General features: G+C 34.4%; 1 protein-coding gene across 2 annotated transcripts in view; it reads right to left on the reverse strand.

Annotated features, from left to right (window-relative positions):
• The window catches only part of FNDC3A (fibronectin type III domain containing 3A), a 172,576-nt gene that overhangs the window by 126,623 nt on the left and 18,477 nt on the right, over nt 1-27,476 (reverse strand). For both annotated transcript variants that reach the window (XM_055335945.1, XM_055335946.1), the window contains exon 2: nt 15,807-15,944. In XM_055335945.1, coding sequence (XP_055191920.1) covers nt 15,807-15,905 — 99 coding nt within the window. In that variant the 5' untranslated portion in view covers nt 15,906-15,944. The remainder of the gene's footprint in view (nt 1-15,806; nt 15,945-27,476) is intronic.

The raw sequence follows: 27,476 nt of genomic DNA on the forward strand, positions 1-27,476 counted from the left end.
ATATTTTTAATCTTTCTACTATTCTTAAAAAACTGGCATTCAAAGTTAAGTCCGAGATAGTATAACAAATAAAAGTTGTTGAATCACACTGTGTTGTACACCTGAAACTAGTGCAACGCTGTGTGTCAATTATGCTATTAAAGAAAATACAAAGTAAGCCCAAGCTACCAAGATTACCCAAGGGGATAAATATAACATCATTAGCTAAAATTGTGTGTTGTACTTTGTTAAGGTATTTTCACGCTTATCACTTAGTCATTTTAGGACTGAGTTTAAAATATGCATAGATCTTCATATTGATTATACCGAAACAATAACATACATTCCTTCAACATAAATACTCCCAGTATGAACTGTCTACATTTGGAAAGGAACTACTTTTCAAAATAAAGTTTATAAAGTTTACCTTAAATGCTGACAGTCTCCTCACAGAACACATTTTCTTACATGAATTGCATCAATATACTGAAATCAATCCATTATGTCCATTAAAACTCAAACACTCAAGTTTTTATACTGAGTTTTAGAATTAAAACAATAAGAAGTATTGAACTCATAAGATCTTACAACACAACAGGACCAAGTCAAAAGAAGTTGCTGAAGTAATTTGAAATTTCAAAAGTTTTACGATGACAATGTTATATGGATAACAAACACAATAAATTACATAAAAAGTATACATGTGTAAAATATAGTCATTTCAAAATATTAACAAATTAAAATATGATTACTGAGAATACTCTTTAAAGATGAATGCTAATAGTGCTTGCAAAAGAGTTATGTTTCTTTCAAGTATCTTACAATAGTCTATATAGCTTTCATTTTTCCTAATATACCTTCTGAAAATTTCCAGTTATAATTTCACAAAGAGTGTACTTTGTTCATTCTATGGAGTCAAACTGGAATTCTATATTCAAATTATAAAGACTTACTAGTAATACACAGAAGTCACAAAGACTCCATAAATTTTAACTTAATGGTAAATACTAAAAGAATAAAGGAAGCTATAGGCTAAAATAATTTCATTTATATATAATTTACGTATTTAAAATATTAGTCTCCTAATAGTTTTAACTACAGAGTTGTAAGATTTTTTTCATTTAAAGCAGAGTTTTTTTTAAAAAATACTGTTAACTACAGATTTAATAAAATTATTTTAGGGCAAACACAGTCAGTAATTTTAAGTTTACCATAAAGCCAAAAGTTTGTAGCTCTTTAAAAAACAGTTGTTATTTTTCTAAGTTTATTTTTTAGTGACCTCTACACCCAATGTGAGGCTTGAACTCATGACTCCAAGACCATGATTCATATGTTCTTCTGACTGAGCCACGCAGGCACCCCAAGTTTGTTGCTTTTATTCTATATCAGAATCTGTATTTTTTTAAAGTATCATGACTTTACTGCCTTAACATATAAATACATATGTTTCAAGTATAAAATATAAAATCTAATTGAAGTGGTAAAGCATAAACATGCTCATCTAGATAAGCACTAAAGCCACTTTTAAAACCTTAGGATTTAGCCTTGTTACATTCTCTTTAATTTTCTCATTCATCCGCTGCTATTATAACTACCAAAGGCTGCTCTTAAAGAGTCAACAGTTTCTATTCTAGGTGTTCCAATTTGTTCCAATACTAAATATTAACATAATCTTTGCAAAGTTGGACCTCAGATTGTCCTTAGTCTAGTAAATCAACCTTTTCAAACACCATTCTAGGAAGCATTTTAGAGAATTTTTTAGCTTGTGGTGAAAATATACATGTAGAGGTGGGATGTTAAAGATACAATCAATTATCTGTATACTCATCAATACCTACCTCAAACCTTGCTTTCTAACAAATTGGCCAATGTACAATTAGCTTCCTGTTGTACATGAATGTATCAGGTTACCACAGCAACTAAATTAACAAAGAGCTGCAGTAGCATCTGTTTCTGGATCATCTAAAATTAGTTGAAAAGTTGGAATTTAAGAGTATGCTATTTCCAAATACATTTTAAAGCTATAGTTTTGGTTATGTTATTTAGTTTTACTCTTGGATCTTTACTCTTGGATCTCTGTCAGTCTATCTATAGTTTATAAATACTATATGTAGATACATATCTCTAAGGGAGTAGACAGTGTCACTATGCAGATAATTTAATATACAGTTAGAAATTATTTGCCTATCAATGCTTTAATTCTTAAATAGACTTAAGAGATTTATCAAAGATTTAACAGTCTTATAGTAATAATTTACTTCAAAAAATAGTAATTTACTTCTGGATTACTAGCAATCATATCTATATTAGATATACACATACCTAAAATATGAAGATGAGTTTAAATATATTTCTAATATTTTTGAGATAACTTATATACCATAAAATTTACCCTTTGACAGACATAATTCAGTGGTTTCTAGTACAGAGTTGTATAACCATCACCAGAGTAAATTTAAAAACTTATTCATCATCTTGAAGAAATTTTTATTGACTTTTGTGACAGGCTTCTTTTACTTAGCCTAAAGCTTTTGAGGTTCATCCAAACAGTTGATGTACTGAAGTATTACTTCATTTCAGTTTAGGGCCAAATAACATTTCATTGTATAAATATATCACATTTTATTTATCAATTCATCTGTTGATGGACATTTGGATTGTTTCCACCTTTTGGCTATTATGAATGAATAATGGTGTACAAGTTTTTACATGGACATGTGTTTTTATTTCTCTTGAGTATATGCCTAGGAATAGAACTGCTAGGTCATATAGTAACTAAGATTAATTGAATGAATAACTGCCAGACTATTCTCCAAAGTGGAGTCCCAGTTTACATTCCCACCAGCAGTGTAAGAAGATTTCAATTTTTCCACATCCTTGTCAACACTTGTTACTATCTGACTTTTTGATTCTAGCCATTCTACTGAATTTGAAGTGGCATCTCACTGTGGTTTTGATTTGCGTTTCTCTAATGATTAATGATGTTGAACAACTCTTCATATGCTTATTGGTCACATCTATAATTTTTTTGAAGAAATTACTATTTTAAACCCATTTTTAAATTGGGTTGTCATTTTATTGGTTTCTTATAAGACTTCTGTATATATTCTCAATATGACCTCCTTTTCAAATAGGTATAGGATTTGCAAATATTTATGGGTCGTCTTTTCAGTTTCTTGACAGTATCTCTTGAAATATCACATTTTTCAATTTTGGCAAGTACACTATATTTCACTTTTTCTTTTATTTGTGTTGTTAGTATCCTATCTGTGAAACTTCATGATAATTCAGTATCATGAAGGCATGCCCCTACATTTTACTCTTAAGTTTTAAAGTTCAGTGCTTATTTAGATGTTTGATTTAACTTTTGCATACTGTATGAAGTACAGGTCCATCTTCATGCTTTTGCATGTGGATATCCAGTTGTTTCAGCACCATTTGTTAAAAAGTCTGTTCTTTTCCCACTGAATCATCCAGGCATCCTTGTGAAATTCAACTAACTGTAAATGTAAGGGTTTGTTTCAGGACTCTTAATTCTATTCCACTGATGTATCTATCGTTATGCCACTACCATAGTCTTGATTACTGTGGCATTATATCAAGTTTTAAAATTAGAAAATTTTGAGTCCTCCAACTTTGTTCTTTTTAAAGACTGTTTTGGCTATTTTGAGTCCTTTGTATTTCCATATGAATTTCAGGATGTACTTGTCAATCTCTACAAATATTCAGCCAAGATTTTGCTTGAATCTGAACAATTTAGATAGTGCTGCCATCTTACTATTAGCTGCCATCATAACAATCTTAACATCATTCTATGATTATGATATTTCTTTCCATTTATGTCCCCCTTTCAACAGTGCTTTGCAATTTTCAGTGTCCAAGTTTTATACAGCTTTTGTTAAATTTCTTCGATGTATTTTCTTTTTGTACTATTGTAAGTGGAAACGTCTTAATTTCATTTTCAGATTTCTCATTGCTAGTTTAGAAATACAATTGATTCTTCTATAATGACCTTGTATCCTATGGCCTTGCTGAACTCATTAATTCTAATAGTCTTTAATAAGCGGATTTTAGGATTTTCTTTTTACAAGATCATGTCACTGCAGAATAAAGAAAGTTTTATTCTTTTTCCAATCTGGGTGCCTTTAATTCCTTTAACTTGCTTAATTTGCCTTAGCTGGAATTTCCAGCATAATGTTGAAAAGTAGTAGTGAGAGCAGGACATTCATGTCTTATTCTTGATCTTAGGGAAAAAGCATTCAGTCTTTCACCATTAAATATGTCAGCTGCTGCTGCTGCTGCTGTTGTTTTTTAATAGATGCCCTTTATGAGATTGAGGAAATTCCCCCATCTAGTTTACTGTGTATTTTTTTTTTATCATAAAGGGGGTTGAACTTTGTCAAATTCTTTTCCTGAGTCTATTGAATAGATGACTACATTGTTTTTGCCCCTTTTCTATCATAGATGTATTAGACTGACTACTTTATGTATGTTGAACCCATTCTGCATTCCTAGACTAAATACTACTTAGATGTGGTATATAATCCATTCCATTACACTGCTGGGTCTGGCTTGCTAGTATCTTGAAGATCCTGTGTCTATATTTATAAAGAATATTGATCTAGTAGTTTTCTTATGTCTTTGGTTTAGGTTTGGTGCTAATTCTTCCTTAAACATTTAGCGGGGGACGCCTGGGTGGCTCAGTGGTTGAGCGTCTGCCTTTGGCTCAGGGCGTGATCCCGGGGTCCAGGATTGAGTCCTGCCTGCATCAGGCTCCCTGCATGGAGCCTGCTTCTGCCTCTCTCTCTTGTTTCATGAATAAATAAATCTTAAAAAAAAATTAGTGGTATTCATCAGTGAGGCATCTGGGTCTGGGATTTCCTTTGTGGAAATTTTTTTTTGGTTATGAATTCAATCTCTTTACTTGCTATAGCTCTATTCAGATTTTTAGTATTTTTTCTTAAGTTAATCTTGGTAGTTGAATCTTTCTAGGTATTTGCCTAGTTCTATTTGCATATAATTGTACACAGTATTCTCTAATAATCCTTTGTGCATATATAAGATCTGTAGTAGGGATCCCTGGGTGGCGCAGCGGTTTGGCGCCTGCCTTTGGCCCAGGGCGCGATCCTGGAGACCCGGGATCGAATCCCACATCGGGCTCCCGGTGCATGGAGCCTGCTTCTCCCTCTGCCTGTGTCTCTGCCTCTCTCTCTCTCTCTCTCTCTCTGTGACTATCATAAATAAATAAAAATAAAAAAAAAAGATCTGTAGTAATGTCTCTGCTTTCATTCTTGATCTTGATTTTAGTAAAGTGAGTCTGTTCTTCTTTCCAGTCGGTCTAAAGGGTTGGTAATTTTGTGATCTCAACGAATTAAGTTTTGAGTTTGTCTTTTTTACCCCCTAGTTTCTTAAGGTTGGGTTATTGATTTGAAATCTTTTTGTTAACATAGGCTTTTAAAGCTATAAATTTCCATCTTATGCCTTAGCTATATCCCATAAATTCTGGTAGGCTGCTCTTTTGTTTTCATTCATACCAAAATATTTTCTAATTTTTCTTTTGATTTCTTCCATTGGTTATTTAGGAATGTACTGCTTAATTTCCATATATTTCTTAATTTCCCCAATTCTGTTGATTTCTAATTTTATTCTATTTTGGTTACAGAATATACTTTATATTATTTCTCTCTTAAGATTTATTGATTTTTGTTCTATGGCCTAGCATATAATCTATTATGAATAGCAATACATGTGCACTAGAGAAAGCTGTAGATTCTGCTACTGGGTGGAATGTTCTATAGATGTCTGTTAGAGCTGGTATGTTTACAGTGTTGTTCCAGTCTCCTATTTACTTATCTTCTGCTTAGTTGTTCTATTCATCATTGAAAGTCTAAAGTCTCCAATTACTATCGTTCAATTGTCTCTCTCTCTCTTCAATTCTGTCAATTTTTAATTCAGGTATTTTAGGGCTCAGTTGTTAGGTAGAGAGTGACTCTTTTATCATTATAAAATGTCCTTGTCTCTAGTAACATTTTTGTTTTAAAGTCTATTTGTCTGATACAAGTACAACCATTCACCTTGCTACCATTTATATTGTATATCTTCTTCCATCTTTTAAATTTCAACCTATTTGTGTCTTTGATTTATGATTTTTTAAGAGATTTTATTTATTTGTTCATGAGAGACACACAGAGAGAGAGACAGACAGACATACACACAGGCAGAGGGAGAAGCAGGCTCCATGCAGGGAGCCTGATGTGGGACTCGATCCTGGGACTCCAGGATCACGACCTGGGCTGAAGGCAGACGCCCAACTGCTGAGCCACCAGGCGTCCCTGTGTCTTTGATTTAAAGAGTGTCCCCTGTACATCCAGCATACAGATCATGCGTTTTTATCCATTATGTCAATCTCTGTCTTTTCACTGTCCTGTTTAGTTCATTTAATGGAATTTCTGATAAGGTAGAGTTTACATCTGACATTTCGCTCTGTCTTCTTTATGCAATTATGTCTTTTTTATTCCCCAATTCCTCCATTACTGCCCTTTATTTATTTATTTAATTAATTAATTTTTGGTGTTAAATATTTCTAGTGCTCCATTTTAGTTGTTTCTTTTTACTGCATTTCTTTCTTTCTTTATTTTCTTAGTGAATGCCCTGGGGATTACAACGAACTTAATTCATAACAATCTAATCCAATTAATTCCAATTTCAATTGTATATAAAAACTTTGCTTCTCTTCAATTCTGTGTCTTCTCCTTTCTGCTATATTTATATCCTTATACATAATAAGCCAATCAACATAGTATATTATTGTTTATTGTACATATTTTTGAACCAGACAGAAGAATTAAAAATAAAATATATTTATACTGTGTTTTGAGTTGACCTTTGTAGTTGCTTTTACTGGTGCTCTTTACTTCATATGGATTCTTTTATCTTGTGAATAGTCTTACTGAATGAAAGCAAGGAGTGTTGAAAAAGCATTCACTAACCATTCCTATAAGCCATTCCTAACCATTTCTGAATTGCTTTATTAGTATCAAGTGAATCACCATATACCTAGAACTAAGTGTTTTCAATTTCTGAATTTAAACTCAACTTCCTTTCTTAACCTAAAGTGACTTAGACTAGGGATCAGAAGACAGATTCTAGGGTCAACTCTGCCACTAAATGTGTAACCTTGAATAACCTAGGTTAATGGTGAGCTTTTAGTTTTTTCATGTGTAAAAATGTGAACTGGAATATTTTTCCTATAACTTTTCTTCAGTTTGGAAATTTTTTTCTATTAAAAAAAAAAAAGACGTTTTCCCCATTACTTCCAGGTGGTATTCTCTAAAACCTCATTACTTTATGCCTGATGGGAGTGGAGAGAGAAGTCAATGCTTTTTCCTTTTTTGTTTTTTTTTTTTAAGATTTTATTTATTTATTCACGAGAGACAGAGAGACAGAGGCTGAGACACAGGCAGAGGGAGAAGCAGGCTCCGTACAGGAAGCCTGATGTGGGACTCGATCCCGGGACTCCAGGATCACGCCCTGGGCCAAAGGCAGGTGCTAAACCGCTGAGCCACCCAGGGATCCCCATCAATGCTTTTTCTAGTATTCTCCATTCTACTTAACTGTGTAGTTAAATAGAATAATATTTGCCAAGGAAAATCATTCCATTGATCTGCTTTGTAAACTTTATGGACTACCTATTGCTTATTATCTCAAATCCCAAATTAGATCATGTATAACTCTTTATTGGGGGATGCTTGGGTGGCTCAGCGGTTAAGCACCTGCCTTCGGCTCAGGGCATGATCCCTTACAGGAAGCTTGCTTCTCCCTCTGCCTGTGTCTGCCTCTCTCTCTGTGTCTCTCATGAATAAATACATAAAACCTTAAAAAAAAATAAAACTATCAACTATCCTATCTGTAATGTCTAAGCTTGTGTCTTTCATTTCAACACAAAGAGAAGAAGAGAGTATTGTTATCTATCAATTTCATGGAGTCAATCAGATTTACCATGTTGCCAAATGTGCTTCAAATGCTCTTCGGAAAGAGACATACAAGTTTACAGATCTTTTTTTTCCACTGAACTTGGGATATATCTTTCTTATCCTTGTTTTAATATTCTTAATATATATGCTGAATCCACTACCAGTATATAGCATTATTTTGTTGAGTTTGTTTTTTTAGTTTATATTGGTGGCATGTTTTACATATCCCTTTCTAATGTGCTATTTTTCCCAATATTTTACTTTTGAGATTTATCCACAGTATAAATTCATGCAAAGGAATACTGGTATATACTATTCTAGTATACCATTGTATGAACCCTCCAAATTCTATTCATTTCCCTACTAATGGATGTACATATTATGTCCAGATCTTTCATTACAAAATACAATGAATTGTATTGTACATGTGCCCTTATATACATGTATAAGATTTTCTGTAGGATAAATATCTGAAAGTCTATAGTTAGATTTTAGAATATGCACTTTTTCAGCTTTATTAAATACTGACAGATCATTCCTCCAAAAAGTTGTGCCAGTAGTGTATAAGAGATTATACTGATTACAGCCTTTCTATATTATCAGTCAGATTTCTTAATATTTTACATCTTCACTGAGTTTTAATTTGCATTCCCTCCTTCAAAACATAGCTCCAACCTCCTTTCTTCCCTAAAACTTTTCATTAGTCCCATGAATTACCCCCAAGAAGATAAGGTACTTTGTATATAGGTAGTATGTGGCCAACTTTGTAATTAACATCAAATTCTTTTCTTTTTAGGATTTTATATTTATTTGAGAGAGAGAGAGAGAGAGAGAGAGAGAAAGCACAAGGAGGGAGAGCGGGCGAGGGGGGTAGAGGGAGAGGCAGGTTCCCTGGGCAGGGAGCCTGACGCAGGCCTTGATCCCAGGACCCTGAAATCATGACCTGAGCCGAAGGCAGATGCTTAACTGACTGAATCACCTAGGTGCCCCACCAATTTTTATTTTCTTGAAAACAGGAAGAGATATATACTTTAAAAATGAACAAATGAGATATTGGTACTAGTCAGTAAGAATATGATTTTATTGTTTTACACCAAATATAAAAATAAATTCTAGTTCATTTACATATTCTGAACTTTTTTTAATTGATATTTTAGGAAGCTTTTTATTCTTTAAATGGACTACCTGAAAATTTACATCGAATTTATACCGATCTTATGTCTTACAACAAGAACCAAGCATGATAATATTTTGCACATAGATACTATCGGAGTGAGTTGATTTTGTAAGTGCGGCATAGCTTACTATCAGTTTTTAAAAATATGTGCTTATAAAAAATACGTTAATATAGTCAAATTTCAGATCTGTAACTAGTATGTATGGCTTTTTGTATCTAGGGAAAAGTTATTTTTTTTTAAAGATTTATTTATTTATTCATGAGAAACAGAGAGAGAGAGAGAGAGAGAGCGGCAGAGACACAGGCAGAGGGAGAAGCAGGCTCCATGCAAGGAGCCCGATGTGGGAGTCGATCCCAGGTCTCCAGGATCACACCCTGGGCTGCAGGCGGCGCTAAACCGCTGCGCCACCGGGGCTACCCTAGGGAAAAGTTATTAATTAATACTGAAATTTTAAAACTATTTGACTTTCTCATGTAACATCATAAAAAGTGGCATGGTACAGACATTCAGGAGAAACAAACTCCAATGGGAAAGAAGAGATTGGTTTAATATTTAAATCCTGACCTTTCTAAAAACCTTTAAGAATGAGGATTTAGCAAACATTTTGTTTGCCAGGCAAAGCTACAGAGCAATTAAAAAACTAATTTGGGCCATGAAATTTTTAGGATTAAAGGTCTGGATTAGAATTCTGAGGCCCCAAATTTTTATCACAAAGGTGTGAGCTATTATTTTAGAATCTCAGTAATCTCACCCCTAAGGTATACTAAATGTTTATAGTTTGGTCAGAAAAGGACTTGGCTCTGTATCTGAAACAATGCAAGGGCTCAAATGGTAGCTATTATTTTTATTATTTTTTACTTACATATCCCCCAAACACTTCAACTGAAGATCTTTCACATTCTCTCAAACACCAAACCTGCTACTTCTGTTTTCCTTATTCTAGAAGATTTTATTATTTTTCCAAACATTTGCAGCTTCTCCCTAGGGATGGCATGGTTGACCATGTGACTTGCACCGAATAATACAACATGGATGGAGGTCAACATGTAGTTCACCATTATCTCTGTCATGAACCAGCAACATTCTACGTAGAGGTTGGGTCTCAAGTGAAAATTATGTGGAATACAGCGACAGATAACCTGTTAACAACAGGTAATATGAGCAATAGCCTTTTGGTAAATTATTCAGATTTACAGGCTATTTTTAACCACGAAGTAACTGCCTATCCTGACTGATAAGATTTATCTTAGTGAACATGGCCTTTTCATCCACCTAAGTATTCAAAGGGAGTCTGGTAAAATTCTTATCCTCTTTTGGTTTTGTTCTATGGCCAGTTTCATCAATTCTGGTCAATTCTACCTCCCTAATATGTCTCAAATTATGCATTAGTAATAAGACCTTAATCCAAGTTTTCTATTTTATCTATTGCTACAATATTTTCTTTCTCCAGGTCTGTTCCCCTTGAACATTTTAGTCTGCATTAGTAAGATTAATATCTATTTTTTTAAATTTTTATTTATTTATGATACTCACACACAGAGAGAGGCAGAAATATAGGCAGAGGGAGAAGCAGGCTCCATGCACCGAGAGCCCGACGTGGGACTCGATCCTGGGTCTCCAGGATCACGCCCTGGGCCAAAGGCAGGCGCTAAACCGCTGCGCCACCCAGGGATCCCTATATTTTCTTTTAAATACTTCAAATGCCTATCATAACTTTAAGTGCTTAAACAGTTCTTATTAAACTTATAAATGGGGATCCCTGGGTGGCGCAGCGGTTTGGTGCCTGCCTTTGGCCCAGGGCGCGATCCTGGAGACCCGGGATTGAATCCCACATCGGGCTCCCGGTGCATGGAGCCCGCTTCTCCCTCTGCCTGTGTCTCTGCCTGTCTCTCTCTCTCTCTGTATGTCTATCATAAATAAATAAAAATTAAAAAAAATTGTTAAAAAAAACTTATAAATGGAATAAAACTCAAATTTTCTTAAACACCTTACTACTGGCTAAATAATAAATATATACAGACTATCTCAGTAATAGCAACACTCATTTCCAAATATTAATAGCATCAGTTTGATTTACTTCACCATTTCTACACTTAAGTCAGAGAATACTCTAGGCCCCAAAGGGCTTCACTGATTAAGTTCTACCATATATTAAAAGAAGGTATCTGAGTTGTGTGTATTTTTTTAAGATTCCACATTTAAGTGAGATGATACAGTATTTGTCTTTTCTGTTTGACTTACTTCACTTAGTATAATGCCGTCAAGGTCTATGCATATTGGGGCAAATGGCAGGATTTCCTTCTTTTTTATGACAGAGTAATATTCTACTGTATGTACATATGTATACTGTATGTATATATGTGTCTACCCACACCACAGCTTCTTTACCCATTCATAGATTGAAGGACACTTCAAAGATTGTTTCCATGTCTTGGCTACTGTAAATAAATGTTGTAAATAATGCTGCAATGAACATGAGGGTGCAGATAACTTTTTAAGTTACTGATTTCATTTCCTTCAGATGAATATCTAGAAGTAGAACTGCTGATCATATGGTAGCTTTATTTTTAATTTTTTAAGGGACCTCCAGACTATTTTCCATAGTGGCTGGACCAATTTAGAGTTCTACCAACAGTGCACAAGAGGTTCCCTTTTCTCTGCATCCTCACCAACACTTATTATTTTTTGTCTGCAACAGTTATTAAAACTAGCCAATCCTAAGCTGTTACTCTACCCTGCTTTGTCTTTCCTGCAGGAACGCCAATGATGGCTTTTGGGCTAGGCTTTTCTCTTGCTCTGCCTCCAAATGAAAACCTGAAGCTTTCCCTGTGGCCTAGTGTAGCATTTTGTGCCCCCATTCTTTTAGGCAACATAAGTAAAAAAATTCTTTCAATGGCAGTAGCCTCCCCATGTTATTACCCAGTCATCTCCATAAATTAAAAGCCTGCAGGTACAAGTGAGACAATTACAAAATAGCAGTAACAAAAAGATTAATGAAATGGAAAAGATTCTGGGGGAAAGAAAACCCCAGACAGCCTGAGTTTTGACAGATCTTAACCCAAAGTTTAAATGCATTCAATCCTTTTGGATGATAAATAAATAGAAATTACAGAAGGTAAACTTAAATTAGGAAACTGCTGAAACACGTAAGAAACCAAAATACCTGAACTTTTCTTTGGATGGTAACAACAGTGAATAGAGCTGGGGACATTCAATGGTGCTTAAAGCTCAAATTCTTTAACACAGATGTGGAAGTTATAACAGGGCAGCTAAAGCACTCACACATGCTTTATCTTCTCTATCAGTAGAGGACAAAATCTCAAATCAAGCACATGCTTGAGAATGCAAAATGGTACACCCACATTTTGGAAAAAAAGGTGGCAATTTCTAATAAAGTTAAACATAGCCTTACCATACAATCCAGAAATCATATTCTTAGGTATTTACCTAATTAAGTTAAAAACTTATGTCCATCCCAAACCCTACATATGAATGTTTAAAACGGCTTTATTTATAATCGCTAAAAACTGGAAAGAATCAAGCTGTCCTTCAATAGCTGAATTGATTGACAAACTGGTACATTCATCAGTGAAGTATTAAATCACAAAAAGAAACTGTCTAGACCATATTGCTAAATGAAGAGAAGCTGGTTGAAAAGGCTACATCCTGTATGAATCCAATTAAATGACATTCTGGAAAAGATAAACATATAGGAACAATAAATAAATTAGTGGTTGCCAAGGTTAGGGGAGTTGGGAAAAGGGGGATGGAGAAAGGAATGAATACACAGGGAGATTTTTAGGGCAGTGAAGTTATTCATTATGATAATGTAATGATGATATATGACATTATACATTTGCAAACCCGTAGAACTGTATAATACCAAGAGTGAACCTTAATGTAAACTGTGGAACTTAATGAATATTGGTTTGTTAACTGTAATAAAAGTACCACACCAATATAAAATGTTAATAGGGAAAACTGTGTGGTATAGGTGGTATGAAAGAAATTCTCTGCTCAATTTTTCTCTAAACCTAAAACTGCTACAAAAATAGTTAATGAAAATGGGAGGAGGAATGGCAATTCTACAAGCACAAAACACCGTTCAGATGCTGCCACTCAAAAAGAATAATAAATGTCTATTACAACTTCCCTAAAAGCTGTATCAGTAGCAGTGATGTCAGGTGGAATTCTTATATAGCTCATGAGCCAAAAGACTCACTGTGTATAATATGACATACTACCAAATACAGAACCAGAAAATATTGACAAAGTGATCATCTAAAGGGCCAACTGTAAGAAAATTAATTTGATCTCAAGAAATGAAACAGAAATCATCCCATAATATATTCCCAAGAAATAGCATAATATTCCCAAAAAAAGTCAAGACATAGAACACTCCATTATCCTGATTTTTAGATCATGCACATACATGATTTAGCCTTCTGTCAAGGACTGTCTTTTAGCAGGCACCAACCAGGTGGTATCATATATCCACAGGCAAGATCTAACTTGTCATGCTTGGCACACCAGTTAAGTTCCTGAATTAAGACAAGGAAATCTGCCTGTTATCAAGTTTATTAACCTTTCACCTCTGTTACCTATTTTTTGTTCAGTTTCTCACATTCAATCATAGCTTTTAGTCCATTGTCCTTAGGATGTATCCTTCATAACTATCTCTTAGTTTTTTGATCTCTTAGTTTTTGATCACTATTAACTGTCTCTACTGATTTAAGACCTGACTCCTGACTGGCATATCTATAGAATTTCCTCAGTCTTTTTAAAAACACTTACTGAATGCTTCAGTTCAGACTCAGCAAACATTTACTGAGCTCCTTCAAGTTCATTTCACCTTCAAAGCCACAGCCACTCTAAGAAGCCATTACTACTACTACCTCCATTTTATAGAGAAAGATACTCAGAGAAGTTAAACAACTTGTCTTAGGTCACCCAAATCAAATCTAAATCTACCAGTCAAGTCTAGTGCTCCTTCTATCATCTTTACCTCTCTCCCCGTCAAACTGTAATACAATTTGACATTACTAGCACACTGTGCTAGTTAGAATCTAAGGCTTCACTTCACCTTCTGACCTGTTTTTCAAATAGTAACTATAGTTACAGATCCCCTAGATCCGCTGAGCAGCCCCACCCTCAACCCTTCAAATCCTGCTCTGGTAGATTCTTCTATTCCCAACTCGTTTCTCTAAATCCATCTATACCACTACTGTAACACAGTAGCTCTGGTGCCCTCAAGATTTCAAGAAAAATTCTACCAATAGAATCTTCTTTTTGGGGAAAGGAGAGAAATAAGTCAGGAGCATCATGGTCTTATGTCAGTCTGTTGTCTTCCCTCTTATAGACCATAAGCTATAGCAACTAGATCAATGAACTGCAATTAACTGCTCAATAGATTCTTTTATGTATTAAGTTATAAAAAACTTGAAACCAGTGATCGGCTTGATAACTCAAGACATTCTCAGAGGCTCAAAGTAAATAGATACCTACCACATTCATTATTTTTGCAGAAAAAAAAAATCTTAACAGACTTAACTTTGACCATAAAAAGCAAGTTTAGTGAAATGAACTTGCTGCTAAAAGCTATCCAAGCACATGTGAAAACTGAAACCAAGATATATTTTTCATGCCACATTTATACAAACCAGCAAAGTTCAGAACCCAAGCCAACTGTTCTTGATTTTTCAATAGCAAAGTTAACAAAGTAACCTATTAATCTTGTAAGAAAACCATAATTGCCCACTATAGACAGATACTAAGTTTGTAAATTAATAAATTTTTTTTTTTTAATTTCCCAAGGAGGTAGAAGGAGTAATGGTTAGGAAAGCCTTGTGTAATCTTGAGATTATCTAAACTTCATTTTGTTTCATCTGCAAAATAGGGACAGGTATATGCCTCAGAGGATTGTTCAAAGAATAAGATCATGAAGTTCCTAGCACAATGTTTTTTATACAGTGAGCACTCAAAATGTTCCATCTTCTCGTTATTATTATGTCCTTAGTCTTGATGTTTCCTCACTTATAATATTAAAATCTCCACCATGTAAGGCAGCTGTGAGAATTAAACATAGTACTTGATACATCATAAGTATTTATGAAAGCCCATCATTCCCATCCCATCAGCACTACTGGGGGAATCAGGAATCAAATAAGTACAAAACTACATTTATAAAGCCATGGGTTGGAGAAAAAATATATCAGCTCTCAGGAATTATGTATTTGCTTTTGGGAGGGGGAGTCTGACACAATTTTATTATTCTATAATGTACATTCATTTAATCACATAATTAAGTCATGATTATATAATGATTTGAAATAATGATTTATAATAATCATTAAAATGAAAGGTTAAACTTAGTTAAAAAACCAACCAGGGACTAATACACTGCCTAAAGCAAAACAAAAACAGCTTTAATGGCAACTAAAGATACACACAAGAAATTTAAACATTAATTAGTGAGACATTTTAGAAGCAACTTCAAAAACAGTCTCATTATTTCATTGTTTTATGAAGCCAAAACAACATTTTGAACTGGAGTATAAAAGATGAATTAACAGGAATCCACTATTGTGAAGTTTCATTGTTTTAAATTTTGCATTCTTCTGAAAGAAATACACATGTAATGTAAGACATAAGGAAATAAAAATTTCAGTTTCCTTACCTGCTGTGTCCCATCTGCACTTACAATAGGGGCAGACAGAAGAGAAATATCACTACTTAAAATCTGAGCTGTATCCAGTAGTGGTGGATGTTCTGCCATTATCAATAAGACATTAATATACTGGATAGCCTTCCAATTCTGAAAAACAAAAATATATAGCCATCTCTGTGTACATCCTTAAAAATACATTAAAATATAATACATTCAAGATCTGTCTCATTCTTTAACCTAAACAGATATTGCTGTCAAAGAAAATACATTTCTTACAACTTAACCAACTGCAAGTCAGTGTAGGTAGGAAACTAAGATATATTAAGGTCAATATATGGGGCCCTAGGTAGCTCAGTCAGTTAAGGGTCCGACCCTTGGTTTCAGCTCAGGTCACGATCTCAGGGTTGTGCGATCCAGCCTTGTGTTGAGCTCTGCGCTCAGCAAGGAGTCTGCTTGAGATTCTTTCCCCTTCCCTTTCTCTCCAATTGTGTACCTCTCCCTTGCTCATACGTTCTCTAAAATAAATAAATAAATAGATAGATAAATAAAAATCTTTAAAAAAGTAATAAAACCAATATACGAGCATCTTCTATTTAAATTCCATGTCTGTCTTTATTCCTTCCATCTCTATGCAATATTTAATCACCACTACTCTAGCTAAATACTAGATAATATTTAGTATAGGATAGACTGTAAAATGCAATGACTGAGTGAACAATTCTATTACTATTTTTTTTATGAGATAAGAAGGTGATTATGAAGACACAATCCCCTCCTCATCACCTTTATCAGTTTTTAGAAACTACACAAGAATTGTGATTTGTTATTGATTCCTCAGGCAGAGCAACACAGTAGAAAACTTTGCTCAGGACTAGGAAAAAACCCTACAAGTTTCAAGTTTTAAGCTCCGACACTGGTCTTCTGTCATTCTAGTTCTACTATTCTTAGTGACACCTACTTTAAAATAAACCATATCATTTCAGCAAAAGCACATACATTTAGAAGTCTTTAACAACAGACACAGTGTCACTTAGATAAAAAGTAAAAGACCTGATATAAGCAAATTATGGTATATCTACCATATACAACATCGGCCAATAAAATGCCAGCTAATTACAAGTCAAGCTGAACATAACTGAGCTCAATCATAAATTTTACCAAATTTGTACTGAAGAACAAAATTACAAACATTTTTGGATGGTGGCAGGATTCTAAGATTCAGTAGTATCAAGATGTTTAACTTTTTTAAGATATTAAATTCATGTTATTTAATTCAGAATCTTGAATCTCTGCAGAAACTCTCATACAGGCTGATTTAACCTAAAAACAAACGTATTTAGATAAATAAAAATTGCTATAAGATTTAAAAAAAAATTCAGTACAATTATCTACCTCAAGATTTTATACTGAAGACTACAGCATGCATTATTTTATATTTAACTATTGCATAACAATGCATGTCATTAAATACATGATGTTATAATTATGTACATACCGAATATACATATGTTTACATTGTTTTAATATGTACATATATTATACAAGTAAACATATACATATGTACATACACACATGTATAACATACATAAAAATGCAAATCTAACTTCTGGCTTAATCTGTATTGCTGTATGCTTAAAGTGAGAAAATCAGTGAGTAAATTGTATAAAAGTTATAACACAGGAAGAGTCAATGTATTATTTTCCCTCTTGTATGTCAAAGAAACATTCAGGGAAGCTAACAGAATTAACCAGAGAAAGTTTACAGATAATTCATTTTGAAAAATTAGTAAACTAAAAAAAAAAAACCAACCACTGAACACTTTTCATTTTGTCATTACATTGTAATTTTATGTAATGTCTTTAGCTAAAACTGCAAACCACCATTATTACTTGAATTTTAGAAAGTAATGTTGAAGATAATAACCCTAATTTGGTTTCAAGAGGTGAACTGGAAGTTTTACAAATACCAACACAAATTTCTTCTGAACCTCTAGTTAATTCAAAGTACCATTATAGATTGGGATCTGAAGCCACATGCTATGTTTTAACATCATTTCACTTAAGGTGTTATCTCTATTTTTATTCTCTTTAAAGCTCTAACTCATCAGAGGTTTCATTTATGAACTGCTTTCTTGCATGGCTATATCCATCACACTATATGCAAAAGTTTTATTTAAGCTTGCAAATTAGAAACTACAGCCATGCAACCAAAACGATGCATTTAGAAACCCCAAAATTTCTTTACTCCTGTGTAGAGAACATTGTCAGATTTTTTTCCCATTAATTTCTTCTATTTCTGTTACTCCTACTTCCTACATTTTCATCTTATGACTACAAACATTTACTTGTTTTAGGTTATGCATCTTTTAAAAAAATGTAATATTTGATACATATGCAAAAAAGAGGAGTGATGTGATGCATATGCATTTAGACAGGCCTCTGCTAAATTGATTAAAAAAAAGAACAGAAAAATTCCAAGAGACTTGAACATGCTCTTCATAGAAGTGGAAATTCACAATAAACATATGAGAAGATTCTCAAACTCATTAACTATTAGAAAAAAGCTAATTAAAAATCATAATGAAATGCCTTCATATACTCACAAGGATTATAAAAATGAGAAAGACTGACGATATTAAGTATCAAGGAGGCTATGGAGCAACTGGCACATTCATGTGGAATGGAAGGGAAATTCATAAACTCACTTTAGAAACTACTTTGATATTATTTACCAAAGTTGAACATATAAATGTTCTACAACCCAATTATGATCCAGTTATTAGACTCCTAGTCTATCAAAAAGAAATGCATGCACATGTGCACCAAAAAAAGTACATGAAGGTGTATAAAGCAGCACTATTCTTTACTAGGCCTAGACTGTAAGCAACTTAAATGTCCCTGCACAGTAGATGGTAAATTGTATCTAATTCATCCAATGGACTACTATACAGCAATGAAAATTACATGAACTAGTGAACAGGAAACAACACATAAATTTCACAAATACGATGTGAATGAAAATAGACACAAAATACAGCACAACTTTATAAAAAGTTCAAAACAGAATAAAAACTAATCTATGGTGTTTAAAGTCAGGATAGGTGACTGTCTTTGGAGAGGAAGGATGGGAACTTGGGAGGGGCATGAAGTGCTGGTACAGTTCTATGTCTTAACTTGGGAGGCTGTTATGTGATAATTACCACCGCATTATGAACTGAGCTGTATACTGATATGTATGTACTTCTCTGTATTTACTTCAAGAAAATTCTTTTTAAAAGTTAAAACGACCACATGGTCATCTCAATTGATACAGAAAAAGCATCTGAGAAGAGACACCATCCTTTGATGATTAAAACATTCAACAATCTAGGAATAGGGGGAAACTACCTCAACATAATAAAGGCCACAGATGTAAAGCCCGCAACAGCTAACATCATGTGCAGTAAAGACTAACTAACAGCTTTTCCTCTAAGACTCGGAACAAAGAAAAGATGCCGACTCTAACCAAATCCATTCATAGTATTGGAAATCCTAGCCAGGGTTATTAGGCCTGAAAAACAAATAAAAGGCATCTGAATTGGAAAGGAAGTAGTAAAACTATCTCTATTCACACATAACATAATCTCATAGGTAAAAAAAATCCCTAAAGAGTCCATTAAAAAGCTGTCAGAACTAGTAAATTCAGTAAAAGTGTGTGATAGGAAATGAACACAGAAAAATCAGTTGCTCACTATACATTAACGTGAACAATCTAAAAGAGAAATTAAGAAAACAATTCCATTTAAAGTAGCATCAAAAAGAATAAAATACTAAGGAATAAATTTAACCTAAAAAGTAGAATATTTGTATACTGAAAACTACAAAATATTGCTAAAAGAAATTTAAAAAGACACAAATAAATGAAAAGCATCCTATGTTCATAGATTAGAAGATTTAATATTGTTAAGAAGTTGAGACTTGAGGGTTCACTGCAATCCCTATCAAAATGTCTATAGTGTTTTTCTTTACAGAAATAGAAAAATTCATTCTAAAATTCCTACAGCATCTCAAGGGATCTCAAAGAGATAAAACAATTTTGAAAAAGAACAAAACTAGGGATCCCTGGGTGGCGCAGCGGTTTGGCGCCTGCCTTTGGCCCAGGGCGCGATCCTGGAGATCCGGGATCAAGTCCCACATCGGGCTCCCGGTGCATGGAGCCTGCTTCTCCCTCTGCCTCTGTCTCTGCCTCTCTCTCTCTCTCTGTGACTATCATAAATAAATATATTTAGAAAAAAAAAAAAAAGAACAAAACTGGAAGACTCAAACTTCCTGATTTCAAAACATATTACAAAGCGACAATAACCAAAACCTGTTTACTGGCATAACAACAGACAAATACACTATCAGAAAAGAATAGAGAGCCCAGAAATAAACTTCCATGTTTAGGCAAATGATCTTTGACAAGGTGCCAACACCATTTAATGAGGAAAGGACAGTTTATTTAACAAATGGTGATGGGAAAACTGCATATCCACATACAAAACAAAGAACCTGGATTCTTCTACCATATATAAAAATTAACTCAAAATGGATTAAAAATCTAAGTGTAAGACCCAAACTATATAAAGCTCCAAGGAAACAGGGAAAAATATGGGGCGTGGCAATGATTTCCTAGATATGGCACCTGAAACAAAAGCCACAAAAGCAAAAATAGACATATGGGACTATATTAAACTTGAAAACTTTAGTGCATCAGAGTACACACTTAATGGAGTGACCTAGGGAATGGGAGAAACTATTTGCACACTTAGCTCTGGTTGCTACAGAATACCATACACTGGGTGCCTTAGCCAACAGACATTTATTTCTCACAGTTCTGGAAGCTGGGAAGTCTGAGATCTGGGTGCTAAGGGCCTGCCTCCTTGGCTCTATTTTCTCATGGCCAGAAGAGAGGGAGTTTTGATCTCTCTTCTTTTTTTTTTTTTTTTTTTTGATCTCTCTTCTTAAATTACAAGGGCACTAATCTCATCATGTCGGTTCTACCCTCATGACATCATCTAAGCCTAATTACCCCCCAAAGCTTCCATCTCTTCTGCCATCGTATTTGGGGGGATAGGACTTCAACATGAACTTTGGAAGGATACAAACTGAATCCATATATTCTGCCCCCGGTTCAAGAAAATTCATATCTTTCTTGCATGCAAAACACATTCATTCCAACCCAGCAGTTAAAAAATCTTAACTTGTTTCAGCATAAACTTTAAATCTCTTCTAAATAAGGTTTGGGTGAACTCAAGTATAATTCATCCTGAAGCAAGTTTCTCCCCAGCTGTGAACCTGTGGAAACCAGATAAGTTACACGCATCCAAAATACAATAGTGAGACAGGCACAGTATATTCCATTCCAAAAAGAAGAAAGAAAAAAGAAAAGGTAACCTATATCAAGCAAGTCCAAAACCTAGCAAGGTGAATTTCTTAAGGTTCAAGAACAAACTCTGGTTTCTTGCTCTACCCTCCAGACCCAATAGAGTGGTGGCATTATGCCCACAGACATTCCTGTGGCTTGGTAAAGGCCCCACCCATTTGGCTCTACTGAATAGAGGTCCCACCCTTTGAAACTGATGGGGGGCAGCCCTGACCCTCAGGCCTGTATACACTGGACCTGTGTTGGGAGTAGCCGCCCTGATGACAGGAGTCACCTTTGGGGTCTTTCTTCCCTTTTCCTGAAGGACAACGCATGTTCACAGCCTGCCTTCATTCACTTCCATTTTCTGTTTCCTTTAGTCCCAGCTAAAGGATTGCTTTGCTGGTATAATTCCATCTCTCTTTCTGGCTTCTGCTGAGATGCTGGTTAGATATATGGTTCACACCACCCCCAACTAAAATCTTTATTGAATGGCTGGCTAGTCAAACACACTTTTGGTATTCTTTCAGAGCATGCTTTCTCATTTTTTGCAGTGTGGAAGACTGATCATTTTCCAAATCTTTAAGTTCTGATTCCCTTTTGTTTAACAAATCCTACTTTAGTTCATTTCTCTCCTCTCACATTTTGTTGTAAGCAGTGAGAAGGAGCCAAGCTACTCCTTCAACACTTTGCTTTAGAAATACCCTCAGCTAAATATACACTTTTATCACTTACAAGTTCTACCTTCCATAAAACATGAACACAACTCAGCCAAATTCTTTGCTCTTTTATAACAAGGATCACCTTTTTTCCATTGTCCAATAACAATGTTCCTCATTCCCATCTGAGACCTCATCAGAAAAGCCTTTACCATCCATATTTCTACCAATATTCTGTTCATGATTATGTGTTCTCTAAGAAGATGGAGGTTTTCTCTTCCGTTCTCTTTTCTTTCTGAGCTCTCACCAGCTGCCATTAGCAATTCCTTAAAAGTAATCTCGGTTTTTTCCAGCATGCACTTCAAAACTTACCCAGTCTTTACCCATTGCCCAGATCCAAAGCTACTTCCACATTTTTAGAAATTTGTTACAGCAGCATCCTGCTTATCGATCAACTGAACTGCTAGAACAAACAACATACATTTTATTTCTCACAGTATTGGAGGCTGAAAAGTCCAAGACCTGGGTGCCAGCATGGCCAGGTTCTCGAGGGCCCTCTTCCTGGTCAGCAGATGGCTACCTTCTTGCTGTATCTCCACATGGCCAAGAGAGAGAAAGCTCTGGTCTCCTCTTCTTCTAAGTGCACTAACCATAATGGGGGCTCCACCCACATGGCCTCATAAACCTCAACAACTCCCAAAGACCCACTTTCAAACATGATCACACTGTACTTTCTTCCTCAGTCACTGCCATAATTCTCAATGTGTTTTAGTGTCTTTACTCAGATATTGTCAGGTTTTCTTACTCGAACTCCTCATTCATATCCGTCCATTCTGCTTAATTTTGTTTTATCCTAAGGATGTTGCTGTTATGACAATAGCTTAGACATAATAATGAGTTATTAGGGCTTGAAACTTCAGCTCTAGTTGTTTAAAGTGTATGGGAGGGACGCCTGGGGTGCTCAGCGGTGGAGCATCTGCCTTTGGCTCAGGATGTGGTCCCACAGCTCCCTGAATGAAGCCTGCTTCTCCCTCTGCCTGTGCCTCTCATGAATAATTAAAAAAAAATCTTAAAAAAAAAAAAGTATATGGGAAAATGCACAGCAGGATCATACTCAGATTATTAGCCATAGTGTAATTGAGGGAGCCACAGGATAACTATGTACATTTAAAATAAAAATCCAATGTATTTTTCTGGTCTTTTGATTTGTCTAAATCAATGAAAATTATAGGATTCTAAGGCCATATCTAAGATCACAAGACTATTATTTATTCCAAAGAGTTTTAGTATCATACTTAAAATCTAGAATTTAGGAGTACTAGAAAGTTTACATATAAAAAAACATTAAGTTAAAATATTATAGTAGCAACTGTTTAAAATGATGTAATTATGGTAATTTTTTCTCTATTTTGTAATTATTTTGTAATGTGGATATGGTTAAACCACTTTCATCAAAATTTCAATTTAAAAACAGTCAGCTTGAAAAGCCCTAGGCAACTACAGTTATATTTGGCTTATCGACCATCTAAAAGACCTTTTAAGAAATTTCAATAAATTTTGCTTGCACTTCGACTTTGTGAGAATAATTTATCTTACAAACTGATATTCTTAACATGTATTTTTCCAAGATAGGCCTCTATTTTTTTAACTTTTGGATTTTTAAATTTTCTAAACTTGACTATATTATATTAAAAAAAAAAACACTTTATATCACCTGCAGTGAAATTTCCTGAGATGAAAGTCATGAGAATCACTCTGTGAAATCAACCTATCATTTCTTATCAGAAACTTAACAAATATTACACAGATTTTATTTAACAATGAGATATTATTTTGTATTTTTCCTTGAATTCCTTCAATTACATTGATATTAAACTGTACTCCAGAAAAATGACTCTTAAAGATAGGTTGTTAAAAAATGTGTAACTTTGGTTCACCTATATTTCCATATCTTAATGTAAACTTTCATTAAGATATAAAGGACATTTGTATTTTTTTTAATTACAAAAGGAATATACACTCATAAAGTAAGAGGGAGAAGGGAGAGTAAACAAAGAGCTATCAATGATTTTAAGTGACTAATATCAAATAGAAAAACAAATTCTTGATGATTCAAAAGACCTATAATTAATTCAGGCTTCTTATTCTCTCTTCAATGTCCACTTTTTCATTTCTTAGGTTATTAAAAGTACAAAAGGAGGGGCATCTGTCTGGCTCCAGTCGTATGATTGCCCATCCCAATGCTCTTCTAGAACTGACTGCTTATTTATCAAGCAAGGCAAACTATTTCCACTGCTCTTGTCTCTGTGTGGTTTTGTGACTTGTTATAAGTAACAGAATACTGTGAAGGTAACTCTATGTGACTTCCAAAGCTGAATTAGACTTGATTCACAAGACAAATGTTCCCACCTGTTTGCTAAAACCCCCCATAGTTGGAGCCCTGAGCCACTATGTTACAAACTAAACTACCTTCAGGCAGCCACACTGCAAGAAAGTAGAGCCATCTGGAACAGCCACACATAGGTGCTCTACTGGACAGTGCTAGTTTTCTATTTAGGGATTAGCCATTTGAGTGAATACACTTTCATGTGACCTCTGTCCCCTGTCATCAGTACACTGGCAACACCTGCAGCTTTCAAATCTTGAGGCCCCAGGCATCATGAAACATAAATAAGCCATCCTTGCTGTACCTTTTCTGTATTCCTGATCCATAGAATCCATGAATATATTAGCATGATTGTCTTAAGTGGCTGTGTTTGAAGGAAACTGATTATGCAGCAATAGCTGAAACAGCCTCATAATAGGATGCAATAGACTGCATTTTTGGGTCCCCTCAAAATGTGGAAAAAAAAAAAGAAAGAAAGAAAGGTCAATCGATGAAGGTAATTTAGAGAACATTATAGTAAGATCACATTTTTAATACTCAATTTTAATGACTAGAAAAATCTCAAATAGCCCATTTCTAAGATAAATATATTAACAATGCATTGAGACAATGTCTTCTATATCTACTTATAATTACCATTAAGATACTGAAATTCCATTATCACCCACCATTACTTTGTCTAAGAGCACATCTGGGCATCTTTCATTGTCTTGCACAAAAATTTTAAAAGAAATAATCTGAGGATTTTATATTTTATTATGAAAATTTCCAAAGCTATATGGAAGCTGAAATAATTAAACTGTGAACATCATGCATGTACTTGCCATGCAGGTTCCAAAATTAACATTTTTCTTTATTACATGCATTACTCTATCCATCTTTTTTTAAAAAATGCATCTCAAAGTTGTAGATACTGGTATATTTCACCCCAAAACACAACAAGCATGTTTCAGTAAGTACTACTCAATATATTTAGCTATTTGAAGGCAAAATTTACATATGATGAAACGCACAAATCTTAAGAATACCATTTTGTGAGGTATCTTGAAACAAATTCTACCACTACCGGTATCTAAGTATCTAAAATTGCATTGCTAATCCCACTCCAAACATTAAGACCCTGATTTTCAAATTTTGGCATATATCAGAATCAGCAGCAGGGCTTATTAAACAGGGCCTCAAATCTAGTTTCTGATTCGAGAAGTGTGGAATTAGACCCCAAAAATTCACATTTTTAGTTCCCAGGTTAACCTAATTTTTACTAATATTTTTTAAATTTTTAAATTTTTATTTAGGTAATCAATCTCTATACCCAATATGGTGCTCAAAAAAATGATCCAGAGATCAAGAGTATCTCCTGACTGAGCCAGCCAGGTGCCTCACTAATTTTTATATAAGTATTAACTGATAATGAAGATATCAAGCTGGTAATATTAAAGTATACTTCATTCTTGAAGGTCCCATCTCAGATGTAAATACATTCACATTCTTAAACTAGAAATAGATTAAAATAATTTTCTTAAAAAGAAAATACTTGTAAAGTAAGCAAATTTATTTTTATTTTTTTTAAAGATGTTATTTATTTATTCATGAGAGACACACAGAGAGAGGCAGAGACACAGGCAGAGGGAGAAGCAGGCTCCCTGTGGGGAGCCTCATGCAGGACTTGATCCCAAGACATCAAGATCACGACCTGAGCCAAAGGCAGACCCTCAACCTCTGAGCCACCCAGGCGTCCCTAAAGTAAGGAAGTTTAACAAGGACTTTGAAATTGTCTTTGGGTATTTCAGTCAAATCAATATATTACAAGCCAAATCAATTTTCTTCTCAGATTGAAATTGCTATTTTCTATAGGTTAAACAAAAAAAAAAAAAAAAAGGAAATTTCCCCAAATGTTCTTGGGAAATGGCAGAGTAATGGTTGGTCAAATGTATTAAACAAACATGCATCAAGCATATACAATGTGCCAACTAGATTTTTAAAATAACTTTATTAAAGTATAACAGACATTTATCAAATGGCATGTTTAAAGTATACAACTTGATAAATATTGACACATGAATACACCCATGAAACCATTACTACAATCAAGATAATGAACCTATCCATCACCTCCAAATTTTCCTATTTGTAATCCTGCCTTTGAATTTCCCTATGAATAATGATGTTCAACAAGTGCTTATTTGCCATCTGTATAGCTTTTTGGTTAAGTAGCTCTTTAATACTGTTGCCCATTTAGTTACTAGGCTTTATTATTGTTTTAATAGTGCTTTATGGATTTTGGACACCAGTCTCGTTGGGTTAAGTAATTTGAAGATTTTCTCCTAGTCTGTGGCTTGTTTTTGGATTCTCTCAACAACGTCTTTCAAAAAACACGAGTTTTAACTATGAAGTCCATCTTAATTTTTTGACTTATGGATAGTGCTTTTGGTGTTGTACCTAAGAGAGTTTTCCCTAATCCAAGATTACAAAGATCTTATGTTTTCTTCATGAAATTTTATAATTTTAAGTTTTATATTCTACTTGTTCTGTCCATTATTTTTTTAAAGGTTTTATTTATTTATTCATGAGAGAGAGAGAAAGAAAGAGAGAGAGAGTCACACACAGAGACACAGGCAGAGGGAGAATTAGGCTTCATGCAGGAGCCCGATGCAGGACTCAATCCTGGGACTCCAGGATCACGCCCTGGGCTGAAGGCAGGCGCTAAACTGCTGAGCCACCCAGGGATCCCCTGTTCTGTCCATTATTAAGGGGTACTAGAATCTCCACTAAAATTTCACACTTGTACATTTTCCTTTGCAGTTCCATCACATAATTTAAAGCTCTTCTGTTAGGTGCATAAAAATTTAGTATTATGCCCTCTTGATGGTTTAATCCCCTCATTATTATGAAATGACCCTCTTTATCTCTCGTAATAATAGTCTTTGCTCTGAAATCTAACTTCTGATCTAATAACTCCAGCTTTCTTTCAGATAGTGTTAACATGGAATATCTTTTGCATCCTTTTACTTTTAACTTATATGTATTTTTATATTTAAAGTAGGTTTCCTGGGGCACCTGAGTGTCTCAGTCAGTTAAGCATCTACCTTCAGCTCAGGTCATGATCCCAGGGTCCTAGATAGAGTCCTGCACTGGGCTCTTTGCTCAGAGAGGAGTCTGCTTCTCCCTCCTCCTCTCCCTCTCCTTGTGTGCTCTCTCTCTCAAATAAGTAAAAATCTTATAAAGTTAAAATAAAGTAGGTTGCCTGTAAAT

This window comes from Nyctereutes procyonoides, unplaced genomic scaffold, assembly GCF_905146905.1.
Source record: "Nyctereutes procyonoides isolate TBG_1078 unplaced genomic scaffold, NYPRO_anot_genome, whole genome shotgun sequence".
NCBI classification, from domain to species: Eukaryota; Metazoa; Chordata; class Mammalia; order Carnivora; family Canidae; genus Nyctereutes; species Nyctereutes procyonoides.